At 41.2% G+C, this 24,481-nt stretch overlaps 2 protein-coding genes across 2 annotated transcripts in view; both read left to right on the forward strand.

Annotated features, from left to right (window-relative positions):
* The first annotated feature begins 165 nt into the window (after positions 1-165).
* Positions 166-6,076, forward strand: NDUFC1 (NADH:ubiquinone oxidoreductase subunit C1). The gene is made up of 4 exons (XM_015411619.1): positions 166-485; positions 2,272-2,375; positions 3,281-3,362; positions 5,721-6,076. Exons 1-3 carry the CDS (start codon positions 368-370, stop codon positions 3,344-3,346), a joined length of 288 nt encoding a protein of 95 aa, XP_015267105.1. The 5' UTR covers positions 166-367; the 3' UTR covers positions 3,347-3,362; positions 5,721-6,076.
* A 2,715-nt stretch (positions 6,077-8,791) lies between these two features.
* The window catches only part of MGARP (mitochondria localized glutamic acid rich protein), a 19,443-nt gene continuing 3,753 nt past the window's right edge, over positions 8,792-24,481 (forward strand). The window contains exons 1-3 of the mRNA XM_015411618.1: positions 8,792-9,131; positions 13,967-14,064; positions 20,293-20,398. Coding sequence (XP_015267104.1) covers positions 9,056-9,131; positions 13,967-14,064; positions 20,293-20,398 — 280 coding nt within the window. The 5' untranslated portion in view covers positions 8,792-9,055. The remainder of the gene's footprint in view (positions 9,132-13,966; positions 14,065-20,292; positions 20,399-24,481) is intronic.

A 24,481-nucleotide genomic window follows, 5' to 3' on the forward strand; every position in this document is an offset into this window, starting at 1 on the left:
ACCCCCCCCCCTGGGGGTGGGGCGAAATGTTCCCTCGCCTCCCTGAGCCCGGGGGTGGTGGCCTTCTGCTGCTAGGGGCAAAATCCGCCTCTCGGGTGTGACGTCCGAGAGAGGTCATTCTGGCTCCCCCACCCCTCAAGGGGCTCTTTAAAGAGATATGGCGGCTGCCACGGCGCCTGCAATGGCAGGGGGGGGGGAATGTTCCCTCGCCTGCCTGAGCCCGGGGGTGGTGGCCTTTTACTGCTAGGGGCAAAATTCGTCTCTCACGTGAGGCAACGCCAATTCCACACTTTTTATGTCACACTAGACAGAGCCTCTCCAATAAGCAAATAATACACATCACACCACGTCCCGCCCCTAAAGCGATATGATTGGTCGCTCTAATGGATGTTGCCTAGACAGCGAGAGGAGAGAGGAAACCGACATGGCGGCACCTTGGCAAGCTTTGCGGCGCCTTCTGCGGATCTCGGGAAACCCAACCCCCAGTGAGTGAACTGAGCTGTTTTCAGAGCTTAACCTGGCTAGAAAAGAACGGGGTGCGGAAAGAGAAAAGGGCCCCCGCCCCGGGCAACCTGGCTTCTCTTTCTGTCGTTGCGTGTGAGGTTTTTATACCGGTCTCTTGCATGTGACCTTCAGATTCGGTCTTCATTCACTGCCGCAGCAACGCCTCGTTTTCTCTTTGCTGAGCCCGATGGCTGGGGTGTAGCAGGCTGTAGGAGACATATTGGCGAGGAAGCTTTGTTGTTGAGCGAGCACGGAGTGTTGTGATAACACTTGAATGGGCCTTCATGGATAGCGGCTACCGACTGCAGGTTTTCCCGCCAGGGGTATGGTTTGAAGGCACAGGATATGCTGCGCTGAGATTAAGCAGTTTAGGGTGGGTATGGTTAGTTCGGGGATAGGAGACTGCATGAGAGAGAGCCCTGGCTATGCATGCTGCCCTGAGTTCTTGGGAGAAAGGCAACAAAACAGGTGTAAAACTACCATCCTGATAGTTAGGATCGCTCAGGAACAAAGCATCTGGCAATCCCTGGCATCTCCAGCTAGAAGGATTGGGTGATGTTCAAGATCTCCACCGGAGAGATTTGTTGCTAGTCAGGATAGTACCGACCTTGATAGACCAGTGGTATAGTTTGTGTGTATAGTTCTCCCCTCCCCCCCCGCCGCCATTCACACTGCTTAACATTCTCTAGGAAAAGAGATCTTTCATGTTTCTTGCTGAATGCACTATTATTGTTACATATGTTGATATGCTTTTCTTTTCATACTAACAACTTATTGGGATCTGGACCTTTAACAACATTTTGGAAAGGGTCATAGATTAACATATGCATTTTGTATACAGGCTTTTTCAGTTTTGATTTAAGGTGCTTCTGTTTGTGTGTTTTTTTTTTAAAAAAAATAGGGATTTCTAATAACAGGGCAGAGAAAGGCAATTATATATCTTTCTATTCTCCTTCTTTCTCCGTGCCTGGATCTTGCCTCTTGTTTTTTTCTGAGACACGACCCACCTCCCCAGATACCCTGTTCCTTTGGCCCTTGCTGTCAAGATTCCTCCTTTTCCTTTATCTTTAATTTTGGCTTCTAGGAAGAGTGAAGTTTTCTGTTCCCTAAACAAACTGTCTGTGTTTAGATACCATAAATGCAAAATGATCCTAAACATTTGTAATGTTTTTAATGAATACAATGTTTCTCTGTGTCTCTCTCCTCTTTGAAAGCTGTAATTAACACCTTTATAGCAAATTAGTTTTCAAAACCTGGCCTTTATTGTTACTATGGCTCATAACAGATAATCTCAACGGGCAATGAAAGTCAGGAGAAATTGGCTGGATTAGAGAGTGGGTGGAGAGCTGAGTATTTCTGCATATCGCAAATAAACTTTTCATTTGTTGTCTTGCTTCTCAATAAATGAGTCACTCCTTTCTGTTTCCTCTGTTCATCCTCCCTTCAAAAACTGTTAAAAGATAAAATCCCCCTTTACAAATCTTAACACATACAATTAATTCTCTTGGCTCAAAGAGTTTCTTCTATGGTGAGCAATCCTTTTCTGAAGTATCAATTTGTATTGCTGTAGCTATTCAAAATTATCATATTAACTTATTCTTTTAAATTTCTGCAGGTTTTCTCCCCTTCCTTTTTCATGATTTCCAGTATTTAGTGAGAAATCACTTTCACTAGTGATTCCTTTGTATTAATAATCAAAGATAGTAATCTGAGATTCAAGCAAACCATCCCCTCACTTTAACACATTTGTGTGCTCCTTTATTCTAGTATCGTCTCGTTCTGCATTCACGGCAAGGAAGGATGATCTAAGAAATCCTGACTGGGTGAAAGTTAGTATATCTCTTGGTTCCACAATAGCTATATGGGTTCTGGTAAGAATAATTTAAATAATTTATTAACTGTTTCAGAAATAACTCTTCCTTATTCAGTTACTTTCCTTAGTGAAGGAAATGTGATATAGTATTTTTAGGTCTCTCTCTTGAATCTCTGAGCAGTCACAGCCCCATTTCTATAAAGCAACTTGCACATATGTGTTTATGAGACTGGAAACATGTTATAAGATTCCAAAGTGAATTTTTTGTCTTTGCTACAGCATTCTAAACCAGAAGCCAAAAGACACTGATCATGATTCTAAATATTTGTATAGGTCCAACTGCAAAGATATCAGGAAAGCCCTGCTACTGCCAGAAGTCTTGCTTTGACTCCATTGGGCTGACAGACAAGAGGAGGAGGAGATTGGATTTATACCCCGCCCTTCACTACCCGAAGAAGTCTCAGAGTAGCTTACAAACTCCTTTCCCTCCCCTCCCCACAATAGACACCCTGTGAGGTCGATGGGGCTGAGAGAGCTCTGACAGAAACTGCTCTTTTTCAAGAACAGCTGTGCCAGAACTATGGCTTGCCCAAGGTCATCCAGCAGGTGCAAGTGGAGGAGTGGGGAATCAAACCCAGTTCTCCAAGATTAGAGTCCGTGCACTTAACCACTACACCAAATAGCACATTAGCTGTCTAAAGATAATTTTGCTTTAGCCTGTTAAAGAAAATTTGGTAACTGGCGAGAACCTTCACTGGTTGGATAGTTGTAATGAAGGTTAACAGCAACCATGGAAGTAAGGGGCGCTTGGAAATTGTCACTTGAATTCAGTCTCTTGGTTAAAACCCTCACACTACAATATTCTTGTGAACAAATAGAGATTGATTTTTAAATGTCGACTGTCTTGTCTTTAAATGCTGACCCGGTATGACTCATGCTTTAAAATGACGTGTTAAATTCCAGCTCTTAAAACAGCATAATGACGATACAAAAGAATATGAAAGGAGAAAAGCAGAGAAAGAGTCTTAGTAGTCGTCATTCGATGGTGAGTATATAAACTTAATACTCTGTGATTTGCCTTTCCTTAGGACCCATTACTTTCATTAGTAAACAGGAGCAGCCTGTCTACTAATTAGCCCTAGGTAATTGCTTAGGGGGCCAGTGCAGAAGGACATCACCTAGCCCTGCCAGCCTAATCCTGCCTGCCCCAGTATTGGGGTCTACCCTAGAAACCCCTGGCCCCTGTGTGTGGCCAGCAGGGAGCTGCTCCCTCCCTCCATCAGGTCCAGCCATCTTCCTCAGCTATCTTTCCCCATGGTTACAGCTGACAAAATAGGAGGTAAAAAGTGAAATATCTGCTGAGATGGATTGACTTGTCTTCTGCCATCACCTGCTATGTTTCAACAATAATAAAGAGTGCAGTCTCAACAAGTCATAAGTATAAATATACATTCACATTAATAAGGCAAGACTCATATATACATTCCAATCACACTGTAATGGAAACCACAGGAAATGTCATATACATTCAATAGTCCAATTGTTTTATGCTTCTTGCTTTCAAGTAGTCACTTGTTTCCAAGTAGTTATATCCAAGTATTTTCAAAGAGTAGAAAGCAATAATCCATCAACGGAATTTGCTAGCCTAAATGCTGCCATTTCATCAAGGCTTCTTCATAGATGGACAATCACCACATACTACAAAATAAAACATCTCATAAGGTTCTATTGCAGAAAAGCAATTGCATTATAAAAAAGCTACCAAATTATATCTAAGCACTCACCAACATGAGATCATCTTTACATTTCACAGACAGCATTCATATCTTCAAAAAGGTTTCCATACATTCAATTATGTGAGAACAGCATATCTAAAGCTTATATAGTTTTACTACTTGAAATCAAGAAGCATAAAACAATTTATATATCTTGTCTACAAAAGCATTTTAAAGCTTGTATATTACAACCATAAATGACAAAAATCTACTGTCTTTAAAGAAGCACTTTATTGATGGCACAGCACTTCTTTTTTCTGAAGATAATTAAATGTATATGAGATTTCCTGTGATTTCAATTACAGTGTGATTGGAATGTATACTATATGAGTCTTGCCTTATTAATGTGAATGCACTCCATTATTTTTGAAATATATACTCTCGTTAATATAACCAGGTTTTTTTCTGTATTATACAACTTTATTCCCATAGTTCTCTCCTTATATTGTATCACCTGCTATGTAGCTAGATGAGAAAGAGAAATATTGCTTAGAGCAGGGGTGTCAAACATATGGCCTGCAGGCTGGAGCCGGCATGTCCAGGGCTCTTATCCGGCCTGCGAGCAACTGGTCATTACCTTTATTTCTAGATGTCTCTGTATACCGTCCCAGTGCTAATGTGTAATGGGCGGTGGAAGTGGGAAGGTGGGCATCAGGGAGATAGTTTAAGGAAATATGATGAGTGTTAATGTTTAAAGCATGTTTGTTTATTGTTATAATTGGGTTTGCCTGTGTCCTTTATAAAGTTGGTTTCTCTGGTACCTGGGATTACATTTTAGGGCACACATGGCCCAGCCCAACAAATGACATTTTTGTCAGATCCAGCCCTCGTAATAAATGAGTTCAACACCTCTGGTTTAGAGTATGGAACCAGGATCTGAGAGACCAAAATTCAAATCCCTGTTTTGCTATGGAAGCTCATGGAAAGACCTTAGGCCAATTACTTTCTCAGCCTAATCTGTATCACAGGGTTGCCATGAGGATAAAACTGCAGAAGGGTTCCTTTTGAGAAAAAAATGGGGTATAAATATCTAAATACTACAAGAGAAAGGCAAGGCAGCTATGATAGTTGTCATCCCAGCTTCGGTGGTTGCAAACATCTGATTTGTGGCAGTGCTTGCAGATACTGCAGATCTCTAGACTGGCTACTAAAACTGATTTAATATTCACATGGTACAGTTCCCATACAGTATGCTGATTCAGGCACTTTGGATGGAGGCAATGCCTCCTGGCAAAGCCAGGACTATGCTTCATTTCTATAGTAAATATATCTGCCCTGGAAATAAATTTGCTCCTTGTTTCACTATTGGTTTGCTTTTAACTGGAGTATTAGTGGTTTACTTTATCTGAATGTGAACATACAAAAGATTAAAAATTTATAGTGCTGTATATCTCACTGATAAGGCAGATGGCAAAATAAATAGCTTATGCTTTGTCAATTTTCATTGTCAAGAGATGTCTCAAGCTTGTAGGCAATCACTCCCCCCATTTGCAAGTTGTAAGAGTTTGTCTTTTTGCTTGACATTTGGGGAAGGAGTGGATATGATTTAGAAGAGTCCGCATTGTGAGCCATATGTCATTGTGATTGCTATTACAGTATGGTTTCATCTTTAAAAAAATCTTTTCTAGGTTGAAGAAGCCCTCCTAAGAAGCTACGGCAGTTAATGCATACTGCGCAAGGCGATTACTAATTTAAGATAACCCATTGGTTCATATTATCTTCCTGATACAAAACCGTGACAAGAAGGAAAAGTAGCTGAAATGGTCATGTTTTATTTGGTCATTTCTGAAGCTTATAAATAAAACATATTACTCTTAAGACTTCTAATTTGATCTTTCTGTGCATAAAATAGTAACTAATTTGTATATGAAGCTCATTTGTTGAGGAGAGCAGTTCTCAAAGTGGTTCCTGAGAACACCACGGAGCCCACTGACACCTTTCATGGCACCCACCGAGTATTTATAAAGTGGGTGGGGCTTTTCCAAACAAAATTTCTGACTGGCTATTAGAGATTTGATTCGCTGAGCAGGTTTTTAAAAACATTCCTTTGGCAGCAGCTGCCACCACTGCACAAGGAGCTTGACTGTGTGTCCAAAGGTAAGCTATGGTAGCCACTTTGTGGCTGTCTCCACTTTCTGTGGCAGCCTTTTTGTGGCTGCACCCAGCATTGTTGAGGAATGTGCGTATATGTGCGTTTATTTGTGTTTGCTGGCACGCACACACATGGACTGTACCTGCAAGTACCTATGGGTTTGGGAAGACTGTGTGCTTTGCTTGATGTGACTGTTTCAACTGAAAGCTGCTATGGTGCCTGCACTTTCATGCTGATGACTTTGCACACACACACCCAGCTTGAGGAAGAAGGAGCCATCGCCATTATGGGTCAGCACAAATGACAACTTTTATGGTTTCAGCCACCATGCATAAACTGGAAGGACACACATAACCCTTGGTATCTGGTTTGCATCCAAAAAGACAGTTTCCTGTTGAATGGTCGTTTTATGGCTTGGGACCAGGCCACATCTCTCTACACATCAAAGGTTGCCTTGGTACCATCTTCACACCTTGACCAGATGCATTCCCTGAGTTAAAGGTTTAGATTTCCATATTGCCCCTTCCCTCCAGGTAGAGACTTCATCTCCTAGTAACCGATAGAGTCAGGTCATGGGACGGACCACAAGTGGGAGGATGGTACAGATGCCAGCCCCCTAAGATAGTTTATAAAAAGCGAGGTTCAACAGTTTGAGCCCTGCTAGCCATCTTTTACCTTAACTCTGTAACTTAAGCTCTGCTATAGGTAACTCTTACGTGTTCTCTTGGACTGCAGCCAGGAGGCCCACACGTGTTGGCAGGTTCCAACGGTGTGCAGTAGGATTCCTTTAGTTAGAATTTCTTATTCCTGTATTCTTCATTGGGAAGGTCAAGCTCCAGATCAGATAAGTATTTGCCGTTCCCCTTTCCCATCCATTTAGTGTAAAAGTGATATTTTCTGTTTCTTTATCTCTAAAGGAACCTTGTATGTATCAGTGTGTGAATCTGTTTTTGTATGTTTGTGAAACCAAGTATTATACAGTAAAGAGAACAACTGATTTTAATTCAAACACCGGGTCTCGTATCTTCGGGAAGATCCTCATTTCGGAATCTGGCCGGAAACCCCTATTCATTTAGTCTGGCCGCTGCGTAGATAAGCAGTTTGGCTAACAGTTCTGTGTCAGAAGTTCAAATGTGCCCACAGGCTCAAAAAGGTTGGATAATGGTTAGATATTCCTAATTATCTCTGTGTTAATTGCAGTCTTCATTGGTCATTTACAAATAAAACTTATTGATGTTGAGGATGCTTCCATAGTCTACATGGAGTCCTTAGGAAATGTTGCTGCTGTTTTTATGCTCTTACTTAGGAATTATAGGGGCAGCATAATCAGTAAGAGCAGCAGCTAGAACTCCCATGTTCAGTCTTTGGTCAGCCCAGTAGACCTTTTGAGTTTTTACAAACTAAAAGGGTGCTCTTTTAATAGCAGGTAGCATCATATATCATAAGTGAGATGTTCTGTGGATTTTCCTTATGAGACTTTATAGGGTTAATTTTTCTTTTTGGCCATCTATACTAGCAATCTGTATTGCCACTTGTATTTGATCCTAGAACAGACCTTTTGTGATTTGTTTTAATTGTTGTATGTTTTGTGACTCTTCTTTTCCAGCTTGGGAGAAATAGCTGTTGTACTGTTACATGCTCACTGACTGAAAGCCAAATTTGCATTATAGTCTAATTTACAATTATCAGCCTAGTTTTAATATGTGCCTTGCTGCATTATGTTAGCAATACTTGTTGAGCAAAGCTTCTTTTATACAAGTATCAACTAACAAAATTTGAGTCTGAGGTCAACCATAAATGATCTTGTTTGTAATTCCATAGTACACCAGTTTGTCCCTGAACTAGTTTAGTGGGATGATCTACTGATTTCAGTAAGAGTAAAATTTGGGTAAACATGCTTAAGATTGGAGCCTAATGCTGCCTGAGATGAAGAACACTGTGAATAGAGCAGGCTTGTAAAGACTCATTCACATGGTTGCTTATAACAGGAAGAATGTTTTCCAGTTCAGTGGGAGTTGATTCTTATTTGTTGTGGACCATTGATGCGCCATAATGGACATTTGGGGGCAGGTTGGATAAACTACATTTTTGTGGACCTCAGCCAGAGCAGAGGCACGTGATGTCAGTCAAAACTGAGCTGTGCCTCTTTAGAAGAGAATGCTGTGTGCATAAAACTGAACCACATTATTTTGTGCTGGACTGAAATTTCCAATAAAAACCCTCTGGTTCACTATCCCCTACCATATTGTATAATGAGACCTGGGTCCTGATCTTGGAAAAAACATGTTTCAAAGCTAAGCTGCAGATCAAATACAGTAGTATCCCTAACTAACAACACTGGCTTTCCACAAACCAGCTGGTGGCTGTGGCATTGGGTATCAGAATGTAGTGCTCCGGTATTTGCAGCATGCCCAGACTCCTTGGGGTGCTCTGTAGATTCTGTAAACGGCAGCAGCTGGGTCGCACGGGCGTAGCTACACCAACCCCTGCCCTGGGCGTGCTGAGTCAGGCGCCTTCTCAGGCAAGCGCTAGGCTTTCACCTTGGTTTGATGCCTCCAATTCCGCCGCATCACGTCTCTGCCCTTCGGGGGAGAGCTGGTCTACCCGGCGAGGAGCAGGAGGAGAAAGCAAGGGCAAAACCGGAGTAGGCTACGACAGAGGCAGACGATCTAAACGAGCCAGAAAGCAGGCCGGGCACAGCCCGCGAAGACGAGCCTGGATTGGGCGAGCCTTGCTCAGTCCCCGCCTCGGTCCTCCTACTTGCGTGAAGCGGCTGGGACTGGCTGTCATTCTCTCCTCGGCTAGTGGCGGCTCGAACCTCGGTGCGGCTGAAGCCCCGGCGGCGTCATTGCAGCCCCCTTCCTCCCCACAATGCCGCTTTGCAGGGTCGCTTGGCAGACTTTAACCTCTCGCTTCGCCAGGGCTGCGCCCCAACTTCGCACACGCGGTGAGTGAGGGCGGGGAAACTTATTCACGCGCCCAACGGTGGGGGCTCGGCGTGTGTGCTGCTGCGCCAGGTGAGCCGTCGGCGGCAGAACAAGCGTACAGCCTGTGGCCGGACGGGGGGGTGGGGGAGCGGGGACGTGTTTGCCTTGGTCGCTGTGCGCCGCCTGCGAGAGGAGACGTGAAGGTCATGAGGCTTAGGCAATGGCATGGAACTGAGCCCAGCCCGTGTAGGGCTCGTGTGGGAATCCTTTGCATTCGCCCCCCCCCCCCCCCGCACCCTTCCTCACTTATACATGGCGCTCACAATGGCCGAGAATTGCAAAAAACAAAACAAAAAAGTCCCAAACAGCAAAGCAGACACCCCGACAAGCCTTGTGTGGGCCCAATGAAACCTGCGCACAGAGGCTGAGCACCTGACACAAATTCATGCTGAAGGGTGAGAGAAACAAAACAAAAAAGCACCAACAGCAAAGCAGACACCCCGACAAGTCTTGTGTGGGCCCAATGAAATCTGCGCACAGAGGCTGAGCGCCTGACACAAATTCATGCTGAAGGGTGAGAGAACCAAGAATGTGGAAATAAAGGGCAACTGATTCTCTCTTCTTGTTTGGGCACATAGATAGAGCTGAGGTGGCACACCCAGAAGTACCCAGCACTGGGGTCAGTGAAGAAAACTTGCTGATTGTGTTCAATGCTGACAGGTTGCATTTATTCTAGCACATTCTCCATTCAGAGCAATGAGGGATTGGGGGGGGGGAGGGTGGCTGCCTAGGGTCTAAAAGGCTGGATTCTGCCATTGACATTGTATTTATGGCAGCCTCAGTCTCTACTTCTGGTGATATAACTTAGATAGAGGGTAGCCTTACCTATTAATTTGCTGCCAGTGGATGTTGTGATGGCCATTAGCATAGATGCAACTTGAAAAGGGGTTAGACAGGTTCCTAAGTCCATTAATGGTTGCTAACTGTGGTGATTATAGGGAATATTTGCAACTAGTGGCATTTAATATCTAAACACTAGTTCTAGGAAGGAGCATCGGAGGCCTGAATTCTCTCCAGTGGAAATCCAAAGTGGCTCACAGTATCATTCTCTCCTTCCCTTCATTCTGAGGTAGGTCAGGCTGAGAGATAGTGATTGGCCCAAAGTTTCATGCCAGACTGGGGATTCAAACCTGGGTTTATCAGTGGGTTTATTGGCATGCTAACCACTAGACTACACTATGCAAAATAATTAATTTTTAACTCTTGAGGTCAAGCATTAAATATGTGACAAAATAATATCCACATATTGATTTATTTATTTTGTTATTTATAGTCCACCTTTCGATTGGCCCAAAGTTTCATGCCAGACTGGGGATTCAAACCTGGGTTTATCAGATCTTAGGCTGGCATGCTAACCACTAAACTACACTATGCAAAACAGTGAGGCTGATAAAACAGAACACAGGTATTCAATAGACAATGCATTAGGATATTATAAGACTAGAACCACTGGAAAGAAAAGGAGCGTACCATAAGTATTAACATGACATATTAAGCAGTACAGAAATTACTTAAAAGGTAAAGGTAAAGCCAGTTGGATCCGACTCATAATACCCTATATACAGCAGTGAAGACCATAGGTTCCAATCATTTATCCAAGTAATTTTTAAAACTGTTCTGTGCAGCCTTATTACCTGTGCAGAAAAGCCCTCTTGAACAGTTTGGTTTTGCATAGATCATGGAACTCCAGGAGAGTGGGAGCCTTTCTGACCTCTCCGGACAGGCCATTCCACAACGCAACAGCCACAATGGAGAAAGCACATGTATGGACATCTAATTTCATGGAGAAACCTGTTCCATAGCTAAAAATCCTTGATTCCAAAAAATTCTTGGAACTTCAACACTGTCATTCTAAAAAGAATTATATCCTTCTAAGCACATTGATTTAAATGGGTTTAGCAGGATATAACACTGCTTATGATGGCAACTGTATGTGTCTTTAATTGCTTGGTGTCTCTCTTCATATGGGAAAAGAGAATGCTAGACAAAAAATCTTAATTTCATAATTGCTTTCCTAAGTAGATATGCATTCTGTAGTACAAAAGAAAGGCATGTGATATGGATTGTTGGGCTAGTTTTTGGTTTATGCTCCTGGGTAGTACAAAGGCATTCTGAAATTGCAAACATATATTTTGTTAGTTTCCATAGGAATTAAACAAATGATGAATCTTGCTTAGGAAATCTGTACATTGGGATGCTAGATCAGTGATTTCAATCAATCTACTACACCACAGTTAAAATCTTCCATAGTGTCTAGATGTCATGCTGTGTCTACGCTTAGATAAAATATTGGGCTGCTTGCTGTGAATATTGCAACTAATAACAACTCTGTGCCATAAAGTAACAAAGTATGTATCTACTCAAAGATAAGCTTATGTAATCATCCTGTCCTCAAAGCAGCAAGAGAATGATAAGACTTTAGAGCATTAAATATGTATGACCAAGAGTCTGAATTCTAAAATGAAAGATGCCTTAAAGATGTTTCTCTTTTAGATTGCTGTATTGGTTGTGATTTCCTAACAGGTGATATTCTGCGCTGGAGTAGAACTTTCCCCTGGGATCCATGTTCCCAATGCATGGCGACCTTTATGATTGTGGTAGTGAAGATGATAAAACAGCTAAAACATTTTAAGTTATTAGCTCAGTTTATTTTTTAAAAGACCCATAAGAACATATTGCAATCTACTGGTACAAGTATTAGTTTTGACATGTTATTCTAGCATATCAGCTGTGTGTTACATGAGCAAAGTTCCCAACTGCATTCTAGTTAGATAAGGCCTATGCAGAGGTGTGGAACATTGTCAGGGGAGAGTTGACAGGTAAGGGGGTGCTGGTGCCTGTGCCTTCCACGCTGCTTCCTGTTTTTCTTCCCTCTGGCCATTTTGCTCCTGTTTCTCCCACCCTCCAATAAGTGGGGGGGGGGGCTAAACATCTGGAGCAAGTTGCAAGGGTGGGAGAGCAGGAGACAGTGGAGGCTAAAAAGCTTTCATTCTCACTATTCACCTGTGTTTGCAGACGCAGTGGCTGCATTAGAAGTTCTCGTGTTGACCCTGCCATCTATTTGAGCATGGACCTGTCCATGTAACAATTATATTTTCTGGATACTACTGTGAAGCTCGGTGAAGGGTGCATAATCACCACCTAAGACCAGAAACCCAGTGACTGCCAAACATTCTTCCAGCTACAACTTGAAACACGCAAAATAATCTGTAATCTACAGCCAAATGCTATGTTACAATTGCATTTGTTTGATCCCTCCAACAGGGAATCTTACCTAGAGGATTTGCAACAAGCAATACCCACCTAATGAAGTAAAGATACAGATTGAAAGAGTCAGACTGGTACCTAGAGAGAGTATGTTACAAAAATATCTGGAGCAGATGTTGCCACCTATATCTCACAGTTCAGTGTATCATCAGTGACATTCAGACTCCTGGATAAGGGTATTTCTCTTTCACTGGCCTTGGGAAGAAGGCCCTTATTCACTTACATACAGCTCCCAAGCTAAAACACCTTCTCATCAGTAAGAATGGTTATAGCAGAGACAGAGATGCATGAACCAAATCCTGTAATACATCCAGATGCAACTTTATCCTCATATGTACTCTGGTAGTACTATTATGGGACCTAATAAAATTAGCATATACCATCTTGGGCTCATCTGCTTGCTTGTAATTCAGTTTAATATATACCATCATGCAGCAACAGTGCCCTTCTAGCAGACCCATTGGGCAAATGCACATAAAGCTGCCCTGAGCCTGCATTGTGGGGAGGGCGGGGTACAAATTTGAATAATAAATAAAATAATAAATTTGACATTTTAAAAAAATCATAGCATTCAGAAACTGGTGAAAGAACATTTTAATCTGCAGGCTGTTGCAGATCTTCAAGTCAAAGTTCTCCACCCTTTATGCTTCTACAAGTGAGCCTTAAGACCCAGACCACAGAACTAAAACAGCATCAGAAAATAGTGGGAAGCCCAATCTTGCCAGATCTCAAAAGATAAGCAGGGCTGACCCTGGCAAGTATTTCGATGGGACCTCCAAAGAATACCAGGGCCAGGAGGCAGAGGCCACTTCTCTGAACATTCAAAGAACTATCAAGCCACTTCTCTGAACATTCCCCATGCCCCAGTAGGAATCGCCAGAGGTTGCCATGACTTCCAGGCACACGCATGCAAAAATACCACACACAAAAAACAAATGACTGACCATCACACAGCATCCCAGCTTAAATGAAGACTTGGGTTTCCTAACTCACTATGGATGGTAGTAGTTCAGCAGCATAACCCACATTTTAGAGATGTTACTGGGTTCTCCATATCATGTTATAATAATATTATTATGCTGTATCACACTGTATTCCTTTTCTGGCACTTCACACTGCAGTGTACAATACAGGTGCCTGGTTTAACGAGTGTTTGTTTTCTACCTATGAACTTAAGACACAGTTTTAAATTCAGGTTTAGAATCCTGAAAATGAACTCTAACTAACCTGAGTGCCTGCATTTGTACATTATGGGTAACCAAAGTTTGTTTAAAAACTGGATTCTTTCACCACACTCCGTGTGGAAGAAAGAAGTAGGAGTGTCGTGTGAGCCAGCATATAAATGGGATTTGTGTACAGTGTTGGCTTAATGTGATGCTTGAATGCAGCTAATATGTAGTTCTACCCGTAGCCTTTTGCATAATCTTTGTGACTTATTAAACACCATATTCATTAGGTGAGATCATTTCAGTTGTAGTATTTTGACTGTACTGAGTTCATTTCTTAGAATGACATTCCTTTTTTTTAGTACCTTTCCGTCAGATGTCAAGTGTTCCTGGATCTTCTGGGGAGAATATGCTTTACAGTCTGTTTGTTGTTGGTGCTGCTGGTGCAGGTATTTTTTATGTGAGTACACTTTTCACCTATTTTTTTACTTTTCCATGAGCCTTTAAATCATGTCAACAATACTCTGTGTGAATATTTTATTATGGTACTAGGATTTTCTTTTAACTTCTTATAGTTACAGGCATGGAGATGATGGCAATGCTAATACTTTGTTCTGACAATCTTTTTTTAAAATTCTTATCTACATAATTCTTAGACAATAAATAGCTGAGGCTGTAATCTTAACAGGGGAGGAAAGGGCAGTGTGGTAATGACTTATATTTCTTTATCATTATACTTATTTGTGCCCTGTCCTGAATGACCCAGGTTAGTCCAATCTCATCAGATCTTGGAAATGAAGCAGGGTCAGCCCTCATTAGTATTTGGATGGGAAACCCCAGAGGAAGTCCAGGGTTGTTACCAATGCTCCCTCTAAGCTTGGCGTCTTGTGAACAAAAATTTTACTTTGTGAGCTACTGGCATTAAAGTTGTGAGTGAGCGATTTGGCTATTGCATAAATTAGTTTGCTCTGGAGCCATCCTTCCTGAGCTAAGACAAAAATGTATGAGCTGGAGGCTAAAAAACTGAGCTAGCTCACACTCAGCTTGGAGGGAACACTGGTTGCTACACAGAAGTAGGCAATGGCAAACGACCGCTCAATATCTCTTGGCTTGAAAACCCTATGGGGTTGCCATACGTCAGCTGCGAACTGATGGCACTTTCCACCACCATCATATTTATTAATTAAAATATTTACAGCTAAATAGCATTCAGTGTGGCTTATAATACAGAAATATGATACTGAAAGAACTGGTATGTTCTAAGTTTAAAAGCTAGGATTAGTTTTAGATTTATGACTGGAACTTATCCTAATTGTAAGAACAGGTTTTGATATAATCCTGGATCACAGAGCTTGGATATAAGTTAAGAAATGTAATTTAACAGTGATGTCATTTTTAAAAAGTAGATGTGTGTGTTTAGAAGTAGCATAGAACTTTGTACAGATTTCTCCTCCTTCATGGGAAATGCTTATCTTCTTGATTGAACGCAGAAGCATATGATAGTCATACAGCAAACCAACTCAATGAAAGTCTTGAGATGTTCATCCTTCAGAGTGAGTCTAAAGTCATTCTCCTTTCAGATGCAATGAGCAGGCTCAGTCTACTCTGAACTTTGAAGAGGGAGTGAGAGGTGTAGACAATAGGGCACCTGTCATTGAAACAATGGGAGTTATTTAAAAAGAACTATGCAATCCTGATTGGCTGGTTAGTCATACGGACTGTAGAACACAAAGGAAAAGATCTGAAATGATGGATCTGGAGAAGTTGGTTTTGAATCTAGTTCCAGGACCCAGTATATTCTAAATTTCAGTATACTCATCAAGTTAAGGGAGATCATGGTATATGTTCATCTTTAAAAGCGAAGTTACATCTGTACAGGGTCTCAGTTCAGATTGGGCCATGGGGGAGGTATGAGGGAGTTTCACCTTTCTGTCCTCACTTGTTTTATGTTTCAAAATCCATTCTCCTGTGCTGCTGTTAGACTTGTAAAGGAGAAGAAGATGGGTGCCTTGTTTGACCTTAGTTTGAGTTCAGTGGCCTCTTTAAGACCAACAAAGTTTTATTCAAGGTATAAGCTTTTGTGTGCATGCACAATTCTTCAGATACAGTGAAACAAGATGTCCTCAACCATTACATATAAGTAGGGGGGGCAGTTAGTTAGAGTCAAGATGCATAAGTAACTGGGAGATTGTAGCTGAGATTGGATTAAAGCGGTAGGTAAAATCTGTGAATAGCAGTAAATTAGCATACAAATACATGAGTTAACAAACAGATAAGAGAACTGAGTTTGAATCCAGTGGCATCTCCAAGACCAACAAAGTTCAATTCTGGGAATAAGCAAGAACTGAGAGACTTAGCATGTATAGATGCACACTTCTTAGATACCTTAATTACAGTGTTGTGGCCCAACCTATGCTGGCTGTGATTTCCCAACCCATCATTCCCAAGATGGAAACTAATTCATAAGGTTTACTAAAATAACCAATGGATTTTTCCCTCCAGCGGAAATGAACTCTGTAAAAGATGTACCAAACTCCCTATCAGTCAGAGAAGCAAGGTTTTTTAAAAAATCATTAATAAAGAACAACTTTGATACTGAAACTTAGAGCACTCTAAATTTCATCATTACACACAGGCTAATAAATAACGTCTCCTATGAAGCAACATTTCAGTAACATTTTATTATGTACTGGCTTTATGTTCCTTAAGATTTATATATTTTTGACATTTCTCCTCCATAAGTCTGATAATGTGTTTAAAGGTACTTGTACTCCATTTCTTCTAACTAGTATTAAGCCATTTAACTCAGACTTTATGAATTGCTTGGGCTATCATGCTCAGCACATTTACTTGGAAATAACTTCCATGACGAGAATTTTACTGACGAGTATTTGAACAGTGGTGTTGGTTCAACCATTTTTATAGTTGCTTTAAATTATGAAAGTAACACAGTTTAAATGTTATCCCATATATTAGTTATATATATCCTGAAAGCCATACCAATGACATTTGTATGTGTTTTAAAAAGTAGCAAAAAGAATTTAAAAAGCAGTATTACAGTTGCCCTAACCTTGTCCTTGACAAGATGGAAAATAAAATAAAAGGCTGTTCTTCATACAGCAGAAAGCAGTTTTTCTTAAACTTCAATTTGGCTTCTTTATAGTGGATTTCCAGTTGGTATGAGGTGAAGGTTACTTGAACTTTAATTTATTTAAAGCTTTGGCCTGAATGGATGGTCAGATCTTGGAAGCTAAGCAGGGTTGGGGAGACCACCGAGGAAGTTCAGGGTTGCTACACAGAGGCAGGCCATGTGTTGGATCCCCAAGCATCGAGAATAAATCCACGTTTTCAAGAAAAGCAAAATTTATTTCAAAGCATTGGAAAGACACTCAAACACGTTCTTTGTTAGAACTGACTACAAACAGTTAGGGCAAGCATAATAAAGGGATTTGAAACAGATACAGAACCAATGGGTCACTTTCCCGCTGGCGGGTGAAAGGAAACGGTTGCGCGCTCATTCCCTGAGAACCAGGCTATCTCCAGACATAACACAGGTGCTTTTCCATCAACACTATGAGATGAAGGTTAATAGAACTCTGACTTTAAAGCTTTTGCCTGAATCCAAGACACTTGTGAGGAACTTCATGCACACAGCATGGGTCCTGAAGACCAAATGATATGTTGCACTTAGGGCTGTCGGATCACAGATCTCCCATGTAACTAGGGTTGCCAACTGATCTGGAGAAAATAGAGATTTTAATAGAGGCTTAATGGCTGCGGTCACACGCAACATTAGCCACGCAAGAGATACGGAAGACAAGCGGAGTTTCCGGTCGCGATCTCACCAGCACATCTGGGAAGCGTAGCGCTTCCGTGGCACAACTGAGGCTTCCTGCCGAAAAAGCGCAGCAAAAAACTAGTACCTTGGAGGTACTAGTTTCCAGAAACTGCGGGGCAAGGGCGGGCGTCTGATCGCGTTTCCGGTGGTATCCGGCGCCCGCCCATGTCCCCTTGCGGAAAAGGGGTTTTTTTTCCCCACGTCTCCGTGGATGCGCACACGCACCCAACGGAGCATGCGCATTCGTAGTGTACACAAAAAAAGAACACCAGTTCGCCGCGCCGCGCGCTTCTTCATTGCGCGCAGGCGTGTGTTGTGATCGGCACCTCTCCCTTGCCATGGAACCTCCACAGTACCTCCACAGAACCTCCACAGTAGGTCTGATCGCTTTACTGCATGTTAGTTTGCCCCGGGGCAAACAGCCACACTTCTCCTCTGCAGTTTCCTGCCCGTGTGGCAGGGGCCAATGTGTGGAAATGAGCAGGTAAAGCTTTTCATGGCATGAAGATAAATATAATCCTATATATATAATTCCCTTACGTATTGGCCATTTCCAGCCCATCAACCACCACTCAAGAGTATTTGCATATCATTGGTTGGGTGCTGGGTCCGCTCCTCTCCCCCACCCACTGCCAGCCTGGACACTCTCCCTCACAGAATAAACTATGTCCTGCTTGGCTCCTGTGGGACTAAGTTTTCCCTCAGTGGCTGTTGCTAGGCAACCAGGCTTGGTTCTGTCAGTAAAAAGGCAAAGGAAGGAAGCTCTTTCCAGGCCTTTGTAGAGAACTAATTGGGGCCAGTCCTGAGTCCTAGGGTTGCCAGCTCCAGGTTGGGAAATTCCTGGATATTCTGTGGTGGAGTCTAAGGAAGCCAGTGTTTTGGGAGGGAAGAGGCCTCAGCTGAACAGAATGCCACAGAGCCCACCCTCCAAGGCAGTTATTTTCTCCAGGGGGGGAGAGATCTGTTTTCCGAAGTTCAGTCGTGATACCCGGCAATCTTTAGGCTCCACCTGGAGGTTGGCTACCCTAGGCGTAGCAGTTAGTGCTTCAGAGCAGGGTCTGCTAGACCCAGGTTCTTGCTGTGGAAGTTGAGTGGGTGATTTTGGACCAGTCAGAGACTTTCAGCCTAACCTACCTCACAGGGTTGTTGTGCAGATCAAAAGGGGAGAGGAGAATGATATAAGCTGCTTTGGTCTCCACTGCAGAGAAAGAGTACTTTTCCTCCTGGGGAACCATTGGTGCCAATCTCCAGGTGAGGGTTGGAGACCACTCAGAATTAAAACTGCTCTCCAGATGGTAGAGATCAGGGGCAGATAATGGTATGCTGATGGTTGGCTGGGAGGGAGATAGGGTTGCCAACTCCTGGTCGGGAAATTCCAGGAGATTTGAGGGGTGGAGCCTGAAGAGGGTGGGGCCTCAGACAGGTACAATGCCAAAGACTCTATCCTCAACACCAGCCATTTCCTCCCAGGGAGCTAGTTGCCAATCTCCAGGCTAGAGATCACTCAGAATTACAATTGCCCTCCAGATGGCAGAGATCAGTTCCCCTGGAGAAAACGGTAAGCTCTGTATCATTATACCCTGCTGAAGTCACGACAGCAAATTGACACTGAGTGCCCAAGGCCAGGGCACCTGTCCAGAGCCTCTTTCTAGAACTCATTGTATTTATTTCCACAATGGGCCTTATTCCTAGTTTGTTAAATAATATCCCATTAAGCCTCTGTTAAAAGGACAGGCCACTTTTTCTCCAGGTCAGTTGGTAACCCTAGATAATAAGAGATCTCTGGATAACCCAGTATTCTTATTTTAAGACTGGATTGCAGCGGAAACACTGGGAGAGGGAGTGTTTAACCCTTCCATCTGTGCTATTTTCACTGTATTTCCTCAAACTGCTATTAGCCCCATGGAATAAAAATATAGTATTTTCTCCCCAAAATGCAAACAATGGTTTATAGGTGGATTTAAACTGGGAAAATATTTCCCAAGACTACAGTGTTATTCACATTCAAAGTACCCTTTAGCTGATTTAGAGTTAGAATGTTGAGAGGTTTATTCATGGATATCATTTCTAGTGTGTTTTAGATTGATCCTGAGGTCCCTCCTCGCATTAGACAAACAGATGCTGAAATATGGGAGACTGGGGAGTGGTTTCCAATGCAGTGTGAGGAGTTGTAGTAGGTAAAAAAGAGGCAAAAATTCCTTTCTGTTCTGCCTAAATGTTGTGGCTTTAACAATTTTATTGTATTTTTATTTGTATTTTTAAAATGCTAATTTGCTGTTTTCTTGTATTTTTAAAATTCTAATTCGCTGGTTTCTTGAGTCTGATTACCTCTCCCCCCCCCCAAATTTGCTATTTATTTATTTAGGCTATTTCTTTGCTGCCTCTTCAGAGTCCTGCTCAAGGCAGCTTACAATTAAAATCACAATTACAATTAAAATCACCATAGGAGATAAGCAACGTAGAACTCTTGATGAAACAAAAGCAGATCTTTGTCAAGGCTAGGTAAAAAGATGTGTTTTACCTCGAAGGGGGAGGGCATTCCTAGAGTTGAGGTGACAATACAGAAAATACCCTGTCTCTAGTCACCACCTGCGTCATCTCTGAAGGCAAGGGCATAGAGAGCAGGGCTTGAGAGACAGATCTTAACTGGAGCGTTGTACAGCATGGGAGGAGATTGTCATTCAGGTTGATTGTGTATTGCCTCAGCACATTTTTAGTGGAGAGGGAATCTTATTTACTGTAGTATTTGTGAAATCACAGTACATCTGCAGCAATACTTTTGTGTAAGGGACTTGTTAGATACCAGCCTGAGTTTATGGAGGTGAGTGCTGTTATATAATCTATTTTTAGGCTTACAGAGTGATCATTTCGGATCGTGCCAGGTACAATGAGCGTATTGAACAAATTCAACAAAGAAATACAGAAGAATGGAAACCAAAACCCTGGCCCCCTCCATGTAAGTTCAGTATTTATTAATTTCGGTATGTATGCTGTTAATCTTCAGAGTTTAATAAAAACAGAAAGTCAGTATTTTAAATTGTAATAGTAAGGCCAAAAAGAGGAATTATATCCAACTACCTATCCAATGGATTTTTCACTGAAAGGGCTACACAAGGTTGCCATTGCCAACTGTGGATTGGGAAATTCCTGGAGATTTAGGGGAGGTGCCTGGTTTATGATGGGGAGGGATCTTAGCAGGGATGTGATACCACAGGATCCACCTGCTGCTGTTGCCGTTTTCTCCATGAGAACCGATCTCTGTAGTCTGGAGATCAGTTGTAATTCCAGGAGATCTCCAGGTCCTGCTTGGAGGTTGACAACTCTAGGGTGACACACAATGAAATTCTGGCTGTTCTGGAAAAGACAGGAGTTCCTATGAAGATGAGCTGTGAAGATATTTAGATGGGATGGGATGTGTGTTTTCTTGTTTTGCCAGATCATTCTTTTGATTCTATAGTAAATACAGCAAGTAGTTCACTTAATTTAATTAAAAATATTCATTTGACTTAACAAAGACAATAATCATTGATTTACAAATTACAAAAAACTATGATGACTGACTAATTAAACATGCCAAAATACATAATGCAACCAAAATCAATTTGTGCTTTCCGTGGGAGGAGATTATAGTTCCACTCAGTCAGCATTTTCATGGTTCAGGCCCTGACAGAAAACAGAAACTGTGCCCCGCTGAGCTATTTAAGATGTGTGTGTGTGTGTGTGTGTGTGTGTAGTACATTCCAGATACGATATCCAGCGAGTTGTTCACTACTGCTTAGAGAAGGACTGATTTTTCAGAAGCCACCTACAAATGTCTCTTTTCAATAGATAATTTTTTCTTAATATTTTAAATCTGTACAAATACTAGCCACTGGGAAGTCACAGAGGTAGTGCTCTATTTGAATTGTGTTTGACCAGCTTCCCATCATGACTGATAAGAGTTCAGCTTCACAACATATGAAGAAAAAGTGTCTCTGAATACTTACAATAAATTTATCACAGCCTTAAAAATGTTTAAGTATATCTCTGTATGTATTCAGAGACACTTTTTCTACGTATGTTGTGAAGCTGAACTTAATAAATGTATAATAATAAATAATTAACAGAGTTCATAAACTTAATAAATGTAATAAATGTAATAAATGTAATAAATGTATAACAGCCTTAAAATGTTTAAGTTTATGAACTTGGATGAATAATCAATGTTTTCTGCATTGTGAATTGTATAGTTTATTCATTACTATTTGAAGGAGGAAAGGATAAAGGTACATTATAGTTTTGTGAGGGTTCTCATTTAAATTGATGCATCTTGTATTACACTAAAATGGTTTCATAGGGTAACAGTTTTGCTTCCATTAAATTGCTGGAAATAATAAATTTTCCAGTGAATACTGGTAAAGGGCTGTTGTGATATTCTCTTTTAGTTTATAAATTACACTTTCCCACTGAAACGTAAAGCTCTATTTGGTTTTAAATTGCTGCTTTAAATATTTGAGTTCAATCACACTGTCGAGCTGCATTGCTCTCTAATGTTTCCAACTATAGTCCTGAAACCACTTGATTACAGTCACGGTGAGCTGTGCCATATGTAGTTGCTTGAATTGGAAAGTTTTACTGTAAAAAATAAAATGAAATGAATTAGTTGCTTCAGGACTTATACCTTGTTTCTTGAAAACATGTCGTTTATCAGGATGGTACTTTTTTGTGCAGTCCTAAACAGAATTACATCCTTCTAAATCTATTGAAGTTAATGGATTTAGAAGGGTGTAACTCTGTTTAGGATTGCACTGTCAGAAAAGTCACTGTAATCTTGCAGGTTGTTTGTACTTGGCACCTATTGAAGTCAGTATACCTGCAGTCTACAAATTAGTGAGTTTACTTCCTTGGAATTGAGCTCCACTGAATTTAGTGGAACTCACAAATAAACAAGTTTAGCTTCAAGTCATGTTGATTCCAATGGAATGTAGGAACAACTAACTTTTGGGCTGAGCCCAGTCACTGCAAATTACTTATGTAGCTCTCTCACTCTGCATCCTCAGATGTCTTATGTTGTTAGTATTTCTTGTGTCTCCTTATCTAAATACAATAAAATGCAAAATATCTGTTTTGTGTTTTCCCTGTTCCAGATTTTCTTCCCTTCTGTTTACAGTTATGTGAAATAATACTTCTGGGCTTGGTGCATTATTAATTCCAATGTTATCTCCTATTTTTTCTTCTCCCGGCTTTCTGTCCTTTTCCCCATGTGGTGTTTTTTGAGGTTATGGTTTTTCTTGGGCCATTTTTCAGAAATGACCTTGTTCTTCCTAAACTGTGTTGCTCAGATCCTTTAAATATGAAATTTACTCAGAAAAATAAGAATTTCTGTTGACTTTTTAAAGTATTCCATATTTCAAATTCTCATAATCTGGAAAACCTATTAGATTAGTTGTAATGTTTTTTATTCTTATTATACTTTTTTATGTTTAAACCCAATATATTTTGACTATGCATCCTAAAACTATAAAGTAATAATATAGTGTTGCAGCCTGAAGAGCCCAAACTAGCCTGAGCTTGTCAGACGCTAAGCAGTGTCAGCCATGGTTAGTACTTGGGTGGGAGACTTCCAAGGAAAACGTGGGTTGGTATAGAGATGAAGACAATGGCAAACCACCTCTGATCATCTCTTAACTTGAAAACTCCATGAGGAGTCCATTGGTTGCAACTTGATGGCACTTTATTATTGTAAGAATATAGCAAACATTTTTTTCAAGAACAGTGATCCTACAGGTATTCTTGTCAGGGATCCTGGGTTTGCTGCCATGTGAAATAGCATTTACTTCATGCTATTTTTATCCCATCATTCCTCTAAGGAGCTCAGGATGGGCTACATGGATCTCCTGGCCTCCGGCTCATCTTCACTACAACCGCATGATGTAGACTAGAGAGAGAGAATGACTGGCTAAAGGTCATATACTAAATTTCATAGCAAGAAGTGATTTGAACCCCAGACTCCTCAGTACTAATCCACTGCTCCAAGGCCCCATGTACACATTACAAAGTCATCGTGTTTGTTGGAGAAATAAGGACTTTCCATCACACATGCAATGGGAGTTTTGTGCCTCCGGATGCCACACCGGTTCTTTTCTGTTTGTGAATAAAGCAGAACATCATGAGAAGCAGCTTCAGCCTTTACAGCCTGCTGTTTTTGCATTTGCAAATTACCCCATGGAGTCCTTGTTTGCTCTGTTGCAAAACGTACATGTACGCAGGGCTTTTTTTCTGGGGGAATGAACCAGAACAGATTTTTGGAACCTCCAACAAAATTCTTTTAAAAATGTTTAAAAGTTCATGAGTTTTAGGTATACAGATGGAAAACTTTTTTTCCCTCTTGAGAGTTCTGGCCCCTTTTTTTTTTTTTTTAAAGCCCTGCATGTAAGTAACTTGATTTTTACAACTGAGACAATAGCAGCTCTGTGGGGTACAAAAAGGTGGGGTACAAAAACAGCAGAAGGTAATGCACCTATGGCACAACAATCCTATCCCACATGTGATGCAAAGTCTTTCTGTTGTTCCCCAACAAACATGAGGATTTTGTAATGTACAGGTGAAGCCTGACCTCTACAGTATGAACATGGTAGATTTTTTGGGGGGGGAATAACTTAAATGTCAATGGAAACACCCAGTAAAATTTGAATATATTGTTTATCATGAAAGTTAATTACACAATTTTGAGAATAATTAGTTTTTATTATCTTCTGAGTGATTTCATGTAATTCCACTTTCCATTCTCTTGTTTCTGGTTTCCTGTTTCCTGTCTTAATCTTTCTTGCATCGGAAAGGTTGCATTTAATCTTTCTAATTGTCGCTCTGCTTTTACACTTTCAGAATAAAGTACAAGGAAAATCTCTTTCCATACACAAGGAATAATTTTTAAAAGGACAGTCCGTCATTATGTATTTTGCAGCCAAACTTGAGAAAATCATCTGTGTGGGGGATATTTTTATCCCAACAATTATATCATTGCAAGCCTAAGAAATAGCACTATTTAAGGCATCCTGCT

The sequence above is a fragment of the Gekko japonicus genome, unplaced genomic scaffold (genome assembly GCF_001447785.1).
Source record: "Gekko japonicus isolate JY-2015 unplaced genomic scaffold, Gekko_japonicus_V1.1 scaffold11, whole genome shotgun sequence".
NCBI lineage: Eukaryota > Metazoa > Chordata > Lepidosauria > Squamata > Gekkonidae > Gekko > Gekko japonicus.

Coding starts and splice junctions, on each gene's coding strand:
- NDUFC1 (XM_015411619.1), top strand. CDS start 368: ATGATTGGTCGCTCTAATGGATGTTGCCTAGACAGCGAGAGGAGAGAG. Junction 486..2,271: donor CTCGGGAAACCCAACCCCCA/GTGAGTGAACTG, acceptor CCTTTATTCTAG/TATCGTCTCGTTCTGCATTC. Junction 2,376..3,280: donor CAATAGCTATATGGGTTCTG/GTAAGAATAATT, acceptor GTTAAATTCCAG/CTCTTAAAACAGCATAATGA.